Source organism: Symphalangus syndactylus, chromosome 16, assembly GCF_028878055.3.
Source record: "Symphalangus syndactylus isolate Jambi chromosome 16, NHGRI_mSymSyn1-v2.1_pri, whole genome shotgun sequence".
Lineage (NCBI taxonomy): Eukaryota > Metazoa > Chordata > Mammalia > Primates > Hylobatidae > Symphalangus > Symphalangus syndactylus.
In genome coordinates this window covers 51,352,558-51,365,002 of record NC_072438.2, presented here as the reverse complement: position 1 = coordinate 51,365,002, position 12,445 = coordinate 51,352,558, and the positions used below count along the sequence as shown (strand labels likewise).

The 12,445-nt window shown below is 35.8% G+C and overlaps 1 protein-coding gene across 1 annotated transcript in view; it reads left to right on the top strand.

Moving 5' to 3' along the window:
* The window catches only part of YIPF7 (Yip1 domain family member 7), a 30,173-nt gene extending 18,599 nt beyond the window's left edge, over window positions 1-11,574 (top strand). Inside the window, 3 exon segments of the mRNA XM_063619485.1 lie at window positions 3,387-3,532; window positions 9,198-9,379; window positions 11,384-11,574. Coding sequence (XP_063475555.1) covers window positions 3,387-3,532; window positions 9,198-9,379; window positions 11,384-11,546 — 491 coding nt within the window. The 3' untranslated portion in view covers window positions 11,547-11,574.
* Window positions 11,575-12,445: the final 871 nt, after the last annotated feature.

The following is a 12,445-nucleotide window of genomic DNA, read 5'->3' as shown; positions in this document are numbered from 1 at the left end:
GCTCACCTCCACCTCCTGCTGTGCGGCCCGGTTCCTAACAGGCCATGGGCAGGTAGGTATGGGTCCACGGCCCGGGGATTGGGGACCCCTGTATTAGAAGGTAGAGTACCTAATATAATTTTGTGTTTTGAATCTATGAAATATCTGGATTTTGGATCCAATGTGTTCTTCAAGCTGAGTGACTTGTGAAAGCCTCAAGCCTCTTTTGTCTAAAGACATGAAAAAGGGCAGAGTATGTCTTTTTCAGATATTAAAAAAATACAATTTCTAGGATAACGCATTAAATAACATTTACTAGTTTTTATAGGCCATCCAACAGAATGGCCTATAAAATTATGAAGCTATAATACTATGCACAAAAACATGTTGTTTCAAAAGTGTCCTGCTTTATTTCTTATATATTTTGTTGTCTAAAATATTTGTTTGGTTTTATGTAAGAATGATAAATATGTTAACAAATGCATTTTCAAGAATAATAATAAATTCAATTCTGTCAGATAAGAAAAATTACTGATATTTGGTATTTTGTATTTATAGCATAGCTTGACACTTCCATATGACAGGCAAATGCCACAATTTGCATAGAAAGTAGAGATCTTAATTCACTTTTATAGCATATGTATCATATACTTTACTACCACTAGATGACAGCAAAACAATAAATTTTGCATTCAAATTTCACAGCAGTTTTATCTTCTTTTATTTTGTACAATAAGATGTTATATTAGAGTATCTACAATTAATAAATAGTTATAATTGCTCACATACTTTATAATAAATAAAAACCGCAATATTATAGAGATATATTTCAGTAGAAAGCACATAAAATCTTTTTTATTACAAAAATATTTGTATGGGCTTATGTTCATTTACTGTCTCACGGCTTGATGTTAAAATATGTGCAGGAGTTAGTTATGCCATGAAATAAATGGTTGACATCAGTATGATGTTGTGTAAGGCATTTTTCATCTGAATTTCTTCCAAAATAATTATGTTTTCTGACGAAAAGATATTTGGAATTAAATACCACTTTATTGTGGTAAATACTGAAAATGTATTTTTAGCATACATGCCAAAATTAAAAAATAAAGTTTGAGCACATAAGCTTCAGGTGAAATTAATTTAAAATTAATTAATTTAAAATATATAGCATGTCTCAATTTTTAAAGTCTTCTTCTCTTTTAAAAATTACATTAGACATTCTAACCTCCTTTTAAGCTTGGTGAACTGCTCATATTCTTCAAAGCGTATGTTCATTAATAAATATATAAATACACTGTGGAAATAAAGGAAGCAGAAATGTAAATTATTTGCTATTAATTTAACTATTCAATTTTTTTCAAGCTTAAAATAACAGATGTCATTCTGGGCATGAAATGAGTAAAACTTTATTTTCTGGTTTAGACCAGTGTCTAGCTGACCCTCTGAAAATTTCTAAGTTGTTAGAACAAGGGTCCTCTGTGTCATAGAGATTATTAAAAGTCCATGTTGTAGTCTGTGTACAGAAAGTCAACTTTTCAAGGTATTTAGATGGCATGTGCTTCTGTAAAATAAGTTGAGCTACACCCCTGTATCTGACCAAAGAGGGTTACTAAAGCTTGGAAGGGTGGTTGAGTGCCACATATAAATACATTTAGAAAGACAGTCTTTCACATGGAAGAATTGGGCTCATTTAAAAAAATAATACAACCATTATGAGATTAGATGAACATTGACCTGACCACAAATCTATGGTTACACATGTGCTTTCTTGAGTCAGATTGTGCAGCATTGAAACCTAAGTTTTCTATTACTGCTTTGTGTCTTCAGACAAATTAATCTGTCAAAGCCTTATATATCTGATGCATAAAATAGGGATAAAATAATAGTAATTGATTGATTGTGTATTTATAAGACCAATGTATGTAAATCTTGTGGAGTCCATAGCAAACACTCAGTAAATGTTAGCTTTCATTCTTCCTAGCCTCCACCTCACCCTTATTGACATTCTGAAATTATAGAAGGAGGATAACCAATTTGATTGCTGGTCCCTAAATAGTCAAGTCATACTCTTCTCTTTGAATATTCTCTTTCTCTACCCTAGATAAATCTTAGTTCATCTCTACAGGAGTGGTGAGAAAAGAAACTGATGTGGTATCAATATTTATTTCTATGTTCAGAGGATGTCAAATGGCTAAGTATTTGCTTTATAGTAATAAGAGAAGCAGATTCTAGTAGAGGGACCTGTGAGGCAGCAGTCAGAAGTATTTGAAAAATGGGAATTGGAGAAAAAGAATCAGAAATTTCTAAATGGGTTTGGACTCATGAACACCGAACCTCATTGATTTTGGATATTTTATTTGAATACTACCATGTATAAAAGAGAAAGGTTAACTCGTCTCAAGAATTTAATCTTCGAATACATAGACTCAACTTCACAGTACATTGACCTTACAAAAATATGCATGCACATCATGATCACTTTTACTTGCAGAAAGAGCCCTTTTCCCCTCTGTGTAGTTTCAAGCATTTAGCATAAAATTGCTCTTCTCATTAGGCATAGTGGAAGTAAAACCCCAGACTTGGACTAAATCTCATTAGTTCATTATAGCACTGCTAATTGAAAAATTATGCCATGGCCGATATGAAAAGATTTCAGAAGTGTCAGCAATTGAAAATACAGGAAAAGAGCCAGGTGTGGTGGCTCAGGTCTGTAATCCCAGCACTTTGGGAGGCCGAGGCAGGAGGGTCCCTGGAGCCCAGGAGTTCGAGACCCAAGCAACATAGTGAGACCTCGTCAATATGAAAAAAAAATAATAATAACCAGGTGTGGTGGTGCATGCCTATAGTCTTAGCTACTCAAGAGGCTGAGCCAGGAGGACTGCTTGAAACCGGGAGGCAGAGGAGCTGAGATCGTGCCACTGCACTCCAGCCTGGGTGACAGAGAGAAACCCTGTCTCGAAAAAGAAATAAAAAACAAAACAGAAAATACAGGAAAAGGAAATATCTAGATGGACAATAGGATGAAAGCTTTGATCTGTTAGCTACAATTTTATTTTTTACTGTATATTGCCAACTTCCCAATTTTCAATTAGATTTAAAGGTTGTATTTGCTGCATAAATCAGGGAATGTTTTCCTTGATGGAAATATTTCTCTAATATATTTCTTTTAAGTCATTCTTTGGAAAGCAAATTATTTTTTAGTTTTTTTTTTAAGATTATTATATGTTACATAGAACTTGAGTTTCTGTGTAATACAGAACATAGAACTTTAGAAGGTATGATAGAACAATCAGATTAAAATGCTAAGTAAATTAATCAGATATGTTAACCTTTAAAGAGTGTAACTTATTTTTATTTTTCTATATTTATGTTATCATATTATCTATCTTTTTTCCTTTTTACAGAACTTGGAATCCATTTTGATCACATATGGCAAAAAACTTTGACAGTGTTAAACCCAATGAAGCCAGCAGATGGCAGCATTATGAATGAAACGGACCTCACTGGACCCATTCTTTTTTGCATAGCCCTGGGAGCCACCTTGCTTCTGGTAATGTGTCACAGCAAGCACCAGATTTTAATGCTTGTCCTTTCCAGTGCTGGTTTCGAAGCAATCTGTATAAATATAAGAGAAACCGTGTCACTTTACATAGTGAATTTTTTAAGTGAGAGAGAACAGTTTAACCATAGTGACAAAAATATGCTACCACTATGCAATGCAACAGCTAAAAAGTATAAATTTAAATAGAATTTCAAAAATCAAGAAGGAGATCAAAGCAGGAGATCACTTATGTCTTTTTTGTTATTAAGAAAAGACTGTAAATCTGGAATAACGGAAGGAAAACATAGATTTGGGAGATATAAGGCCTACATTTTATTTTTTGCTTTTTTGTGACAGTTCTATTGTGACACTGAAGAAGTCACTTCTCTTTGGTCACCATTTTCTTTGCTGTGATATATCTCCAGACTATTTCTAACATCTTATGAGGTACGAGACAGATCTCCTTGTTTGGGGTTAGGCTACTATGAAAAATTAATTTGCAATGACAACCTATGTTTTGTTTACTCAACCTACATATTTCCTCTAAAATGTTAGTTTTTCAACTTTTATGAAGACATTTGTTCCCTGACTTCACCATATGTCTTATGTATGCTTTCATTCTTTATATCTGGAAGTAATTATATTAAGGGTCACTAAAAAAGTAAAGAAAAATGTACTTCCACCTAAGTAAACTTTAAAAGACTTTCTAGCTCATAGTTTAGGAAAATGTTTCATTAAGAAAAAAAGGAAGAAGAAAAAAATGAGAAAATGTCTCTGACTTTATACCAAGGAGGAGGTGGCAATACATTAAAAACAGAGAATGATAAAGATGGTCAAGCCAGTCTGAAAAGTGTAGTTTCATTAAGACACAAAGAGATAAACTAGGCAGAGGAAATAATATGAGAAATTAAACATTATAGGAAAAGCTCTTAAAATAACTATTTAGCCCTCTTCCCCATTTTCCTTCTCTTCATGTTCCGTAATAATAATTTCTTCCAATGGATATACAATTTTCAAAAGTAGTTGTAAAATGCATTTGCAACTAAATAAAATTCTGCTTTTCAATTATTATATATAATCAATCAAAATACTGATAGCAATCTAGTTTCTGTAGGTGATATGGCCAATAATAACATCATATTCATCCAATACAATAGTATTTAGTGATAACATCTTATTTCTTGGTACTACAGCAAATGCAAATACTCTGTAAATCAAACACTATATCAACTAGAGTTTTAATTTAGTCTTTAACCTCCCTTCTTCTGTCTTTGTCACAGTAATTTGATAATCTTAGATTAACTGCTAAGTAAGGCCATGTCACTTAAACAAATAGTCAGAAGCAATTTGCTATATTAACTCTTCTTTCTTTACAAGTCATTTGTAATAAAGCAGCTGTTTGTTCTGTAGCAGAATATTACTGTTACCATCCCTTAAAGAACAGCATCAATTAATTCCATTACCATCTCTCTTGGATGCATAATGTTACTTGGAGTTATTTACATAACCCTTCTTATATTTTAAATACAAAGCAATAGAGGCAAAAAATTCTTAACTGGAAGTGAGAAAATTGGATCTACCCTAGCTTTGCCACTTGCTGTAATCTTTAACCTTTGGCTTCATATTTCTAGGCTTTCATTTTCTTCAAGGCAAAAGGAGTTTATTTGAGTGGCTCTTCAGGTTCTATTTAGTTCTAAAATTGTGGAGAATATGTGAAAATACGTATTTTCTGAATGTCTTTATGCAAACATTATCACTTGAAATTTTACCATTAGATGTGATAACTTTCAAATTGATTCTGATATAAAGCAAAAAGGACTCCCCATAAACTCCAATTGAATATTACTTGAAGTATGATTTAACTCAGAATTCATTTGATTATAGGTTAATTCTTTCCTGGATATGTAGAATTAAAATGTAAGAGTGATTTTACTGGCTGATACAGGAATTTTACTAGCGAAAGCAAAACTAAATCCAGAATCAATGTCCAAATCTGTTTATTATCTCTGGAGGCATAAGAGTCATAGTCACATACTCTTCCTTCTTTAAGATTTATGTTGACATAAGACACAATTCTTTCAGTGGACTTTCTTCAGGAGAAAGGAGACAAACCAAAGAAAACAGCTTCAAGCACTTAGCACAAATTTAGTTTTACTTATTCTTTTCCCCCAAATTATTTTCATTTCCAACACCAAGAAGACAAATGGTTTAAAGCTTTTGCTCCCTATAACTTTTCTGGTAGGGCCAAGAGTGTGGTCTGAAAAAGCAATATGCATGGCCAATATAAAAGTGCAATCAGAAGAACACTAAGTATTTTAAATCAAGATGTGGGGCTGGGCGCGGTGGCTCACGCCTGTAATCCCAGCACTTTGGGAGGCCGAGGCGGCGGATCATGAGGTCAGGAGATCGAGACCACCCTGGCTAATACAGTGAAACCCCGTCTGTACTAAAAAAAATACAAAAAATTAGCCGGGCGTGGTGGCAGTCGCCTGTAGTCCCAGCTACTCAGGAGGCTGAGGCAGGAGAATGGCGTGAACCCGGGAGGCGGAGCTTGCAATGAGCTGAGATCGCGCCACTGCACTCCCGCCTGGGCGAAAGAGCGAGCCTCCATCTCAAAAAAAAAAAAAAAAAAAAAAAAAAAGATGTGGTAATGAGGATGGTATAGTGGTATAGGGAGGATCCTTAAAAATTTTGAGGTTAAAAAAAAGAACATTTATTTTCTATTTCAATTATAAGCCCTTGTTAGAATTTGAAACACTTTTGTAAAATGTCAGTGATTTAGGCTAAATGGAATTACAACTTAAATGGGACAAACTAACAAGAGAAAGACATGATGAGAGAAGTGCATAACTGACATGAAAAGACACAACTTTACTACCAAATTAGCTTCATCTACTCCCTATTTGCCCCACTCTATTTGTAGAACTGCCTTTTCAGGACAGGAAGGTCCAGTTAGATGTCCTTTGGGTGTAAGAGAGTTGTCCTATACCATCAGGACTAGCCCTACCTCAGATTTATCCCATCCAAGTGAAATATTAAGTCGAGGGTTTCTCTAATGCGTGACAATGATGTGAAATTGTCACTATTTTGCAAGTGGCGCAAACTCACCCAATAAAGCAGTGGATAGCTGATGTGTTTCTGTTAGCATGTCCATCATTAGCATTATTTCATTAAATAGTCACAAGCATACAGAAGGTATCATAAGAATTTATCAGTGGCTAATGCTGGAGACAATTCTGCCAGCAAAAGTCAGGAATATTTAAGAAAGGACTTCGTAGTGATCAACTCTCCAACTGCAGAAGAAGAAGAATTCAGAATAGGTGAACAATTGTGAACATTAAAATAGCTATGGCATTCTCCATTACCCTGATTAATTGTAAAATAAATACTCTAAAATACTTCGTAGATAATAGCATGGAGAAGGAAAAGTGGCAACTGAAAAGCTCTCTCTCTCCTGAATCAACTTATCAGATCCTTCATTTTTTTGTCTAATTCCCATGAAAACCAGAGACAGCCTATTCAACTTTTGTCTAGAAGTTATGATCAGCATAATGTAAATATAAAAAATTAATGAATTTTTTTAACTGTAGCTTTGGTATTCTCAGATAGCAAACATTCAAATATCCTCTTCTGAAGTAATAGTATGCTGTGATTTTCTCTGAATGAATTTATTGGGGCTTGTATTCACAAAACACTAGCTTTATGAGCAATGGGCTGTTTTTATGAGTTTTCCTCAGAAGATTGGTGGTGTACTCTGAACACTACTAACTTCCTTTGACAGTACACCTTTTATAATTCATTACCAGTTAGTTTATATAAATCACCTTTTCATAAGGTGTGGTTATTCAACCTGGCAATAGGTATCATGAAACATAAAAGGATTCTGTAGTCAACTAAATGCTGAATTAAATAGGGTTAAATATGTGCCATTATTTTGGGACTTATTTAAGACTTGTAAGAGCTCCCGTTGATGTTCAGGACCTAAATTTTAGAGCTGAAATACCTAGGTTAAAAGCCAACCTCCATTGCTTAGCGTTATATTACCTTGGGCAAGTTACTTATCCTCTCTGCAACTCAGTGTCCTCATGTGTAAAGTTGGTGTAATAATGATACTGATTTCATAAGGTGGTTATATGGATTAAATAAATATACATAGCACACTCAGAATGGGATCTGACATGGTAAACCCTGTAGGTGTTTGCTAATTTTACTAATATGCCTTTTAAATCTCCAAGACTAAAATTGCATTTTTTTATTCCTCTATTCAATCACGTATTTATTTAATAAATATGGGAACAAAATATAGTCTTACTTATGCCTTGTACTCATAATGGACAATTTATAGTAAAAAATATAAGTCTAGAAATATTCGATCTTTTTTGTAGCATGCTTATCCCATCCTAACTCTAGTCAGAAGTATTTGTTTTCAGAATCTGAATTCAAACCACCGGCCATGTTTTTCCCAGAACTTCCAGTCTCCCGATGACAGTCCTTCAAAGATATGGAACAGCACTGAACTGACTCTAAGATGCTCTCTGTTCATGTCCTTTATGCAGCCAAAAAACACATGAAGAAATGCTCCTCATCACTGGCCATCAGAGAAATGCAAATCAAAACCACAGTGAGATACCATCTCACACCAGTTAGAATGGCCATCATTAAAAAATCAGGAAACAACAGGTGCTGGAGAGGATGTGGAGAAATAGGAACACTTTTACACTGTTGGGGGGACTGTAAACTAGTTCAACCATTGTGGAAGTCAGTGTGGCGATTCCTCAGGGATCTAGAACTAGAAATACCATTTGACCCAGCCATCCCATTACTGGGTATATACCCAAAGGATTATAAATCATGCTGCTATAAAGACACATGCACACGTATGTTTATTGCGGCACTATTCACAATAGCAAAGAGTTGGAACCAACCCAAATGTCCAACAACAATAGACTGGATTAAGAAAATGTGGCACATATACACCATGGAATACTATGCAGCCATAAAAAATGATGAGTTCGTGTCCTTTGTAGGGACATGGATGAAACTGGAAACCATCATTCTCAGTAAACTATCGCAAGGACAAAAAACCAAACACCGCATGTTCTCACTCATAGGTGGGAATTGAACAATGAGAACTCATGGACACAGGAAGGGGAACATCACGCTCCGGGGACTGTTGTGGGGTGGGGGGAGGGGGGAGGGACAGCATTAGGAGATACACCTAATGCTAAATGACGAGTTAATGGGTGCAGGAAATCAACATGGCACATGGATACATATGTAACAAACCTGCACATTGTGCACATGTACCCTAAAACCCTAAAGTATAATAAAAAAAAAAAAAAGAATAATACAACGGACTTTGGGGACTCGAGAAAGGCTGGGAGTGGGGTGGGGGATAAAATTCTACAAATTGGATACAGTGTATACTGCTCAGGTGATCGGTGTACCAAAATTTCAGAAATCACCACTAAAGAGCTTATTCATGTATTTAAAATGAACATGTTTCTTTTAAGATGTACCCCCAATTTCCTGAAAATAAAACTAATTTTAAAAAAAAACAAAACAAAACAAAACAAAAACAACAAAAAAAAAGATGCTCTCTGCTTCATGATATTCAGATTTCCTCTTGGTGTCCACTGTGTGTTCAAACTGTTTTTTCTTCACGTCGTTTCAGGCAGGAAAAGTTCAGTTTGGTTATGTGTATGGCATAAGTGCCATTGGCTGCCTTGTGATTCATGCCTTGCTGAACCTGATGAGCTCTTCAGGGGTGTCGTACGGCTGTGTGGCCAGCGTGCTGGGTTACTGCCTGCTCCCCATGGTCATCCTGTCTGGCTGCGCCATGTTCTTTTCACTGCAGTAAGTGTCTGTGTGCTCTCAATGACCCCACATGCACAGTCATAGCCAAGGTTTGCCACAGCCATGAAAAAGTTAAGCCCTTTCTGATTGTTTTGGTAGTGGAACTGGGAAAACCATGGCTATTAAAAGCTACACATAGATACAGAAATGTAGGTTAGTTTTGGCCGAGGTGCTGTTCTTACTTCAATTACTTAAAAAATAAATTAGTCCAAGTTACCTTTAAAACTGGCACTTTTTGGCCGGGCGTGGTGGCTCATGCCTGTAATCCCAGCACTTTGGGAGGCCGAGGTGGGCGAATCACCTGAGGTTGGGAGTTCGAGACCAGCCTAACCAGCATGGAGAAACCCCATACAAAATAAGCCAGGCATGGTGGCACAGGCCTGTAATCCCATCTACTTGGGAGGCTGAGGCAGGAGAATCGCTTGAACCCAGAGGCGGAGGTTGCAGTGAGCCAAGATCGCACCATTGCACTCCAGCCTGGGCAACAAGAGAAAAACTCCATCTCAAAAAAAAAAAAGAGAGAGAAAAGAAAAAAACTGGCACTTTTTAAGTTGTCACATTTTTCAATGTGAACTATTGTCATGTGTAAAATAAGAACTACAGGAACTTCACTTGTTTGATTTTGGAAGAGTAAGTGCCTGGTGAACACTGATAAATTGCTTCAGCTTTCAGGCACTCTGCCTTCTGGGCTGAAAACAACTATTCTTTCTCAGCTGGGCTCTTTGCCACGTAGAATTCCCAGGAACCCTGATGAGGATACTAATGTTGGAGAACTTTATAACATGCATGCTCAGTCAATATGTTTTTTTCTTTTTTTCTTCCTTAATTTAGGCAATTAGTATGTGCAACTCTAGACCATTACTAAGAATACAGTACATTAAACAACTCCAGAAATTATCCCTAATAGGTATTACTTAAATCAATAAATGTAGTACTTATTTGGTGTTTTAAAAATATGTTTGGTTTATTAATGATCTGAGGCATTAGAAGCTATACTGTAGAGCTTTTCACTTGTTTTGCTTTGGTTCAGTTATTAGAAGTAGATATTTCTGTCATTTTCACAAATAATAAACACAATTCCCAACTTCAGCGTCAAACCAACATCAAGTAAGGCAGTTTAGTTTGGTGGTGAAAAGAGTACTATGCTAGGAGAGATCTTGACCTATTGTCCACTTCACCATGTGATTTTTATCATCACTTTATGCTTTAAAACTGGGCAGTAGACATCTCCTGCGATTTCTCCCAGCTCTTATGTCTTATTTTTCTAAATAATGCATTCTATTTAGCACATAAGAAAGGAAATTCACTCTCGACCACCCTTCCTGCCTTATTATTCTCCAAGTGACTAGACTTAACTATCCTATTTGCTCACTTGCCTCCACAGTTACTTTTTGAAGACACCAGTTGAACAAATCTATTTCAGCATTCTAAAAATATACAAAATGGAACTTCAAGGATGAGGTGGGAAGCCACACACATATGTGCTTTCCTGTCCCATGTGTTCCTTACTTGAGCTGTGTCAGGCTTTTTGTCATGTCCGACAAAAACCCGAGAAGTAGATCTGGAAGTAGTGGGAGCTAGGCACCCCACTGGAATGTAACTCTGTCTATCTTTCTCCGATGCTGTTGGCCAATTTTTGAGGAAAGTAGGGAAAAGGAAATCTATAGCTATAAGGAAGAGAAGGCTCTCAATGCTGTATTTGAGGGACTTTTAGGAATTAGGATTTGAATACTGACAGATGAGAACAGAGTGACTGCAGGTGACTTCTACTGTTTTTTTTCTAATTCAGGTTTAACAGAAATATAAAATATTTAGCCTCTGTAATGAATTTGACTAAAAAATGCCTAACTGGCCAAGGGCTTTTGTTCATATATTTCATCATTTTCATTTTACCACTCGGGAAAGTAGTTATAAATATTATACAAAGGATATTTCAGAGGCAACTTTAACTCAATAATCTCTTTTCTACTGGCACAGGCAATCATTTCTTTGTCTTTGCTGCAGGGGCATCTTTGGAACTATATCATCCCTGGTCATCATTGGCTGGTGTAGTCTCTCAGCTTCCAAGATCTTCATTGCAGCCTTGCACATGGAAGGACAGCAGCTTCTTGTTGCCTACCCTTGTGCCTTACTTTACGGACTTTTTGCCCTCCTAACAATTTTCTAAAGAATGTTTGAGATGGCATTTCAAGACTCTGTTTCTGTCCAGATTATTTTGGAAATACATTAACATTCAAATTTGGTGATATGATTACTGTTTTATTGCTTTTAAGAGAGTAATAAGCAGAGAGATAAAGCAGCACTTAAGGGTGGTGCTCTAATAGCTTGTTGGTTTGACTGATGTTTTGCTTTTGAGTTTGGTGCATTAAAACATTTCAAAATACTTAAAATCAAAAAGGATACAGTTGCTCTACTGATCAACCCTGCTTTTCTCAATAGATGTATTTCTGAGAAAAGTAAGTAAATAAACTCATATGTTTACTAAAAGAAAATCTCTAGTAAGCCTTTTGAGAAACTTTCATGACAGCTCAAGCTGTGTGCATGTGGCTAAAAACCGCACTGTTCTGCACCTTCAGAGAGTTCAGGGGTATGTTATATAGGGTTTTACTTACCTAACGAATCAAAGAACCTCTTGCCTTTCAATTCACTTACTTTAATAACTATTCTTCAGTCTCATTTATATAATGCATTGACTCACCACTTTTTCAAGCCCTCACTTCCTTCTTACTTGGTTTAGATGCCATGGTTCGTTACTATAATTTCTTTCTTGCATGTCTTTCTTGCATGTATCCTCAGCAACCTTGCCATTTTCTCCCTAAGTAGGTGAATGTTAATAGAAGAAATCTCACTTACTTCATGTTTATTGTATTACCATGTCTTAAATGGCTCCTCAGTACTACCCTTGAATCCCACTATATTCTCTTAAATTTGCCTCCATGCTATCTGAGATGAATATATCCCACCAATTCTTTACTACTCAAATCCCCAATACTCCTTCCTCATTTTCTACTGTTTGTTGATTCTTATTTTATTGCAAAACAGAAACATCTAGAAGAAAAGTGCTTG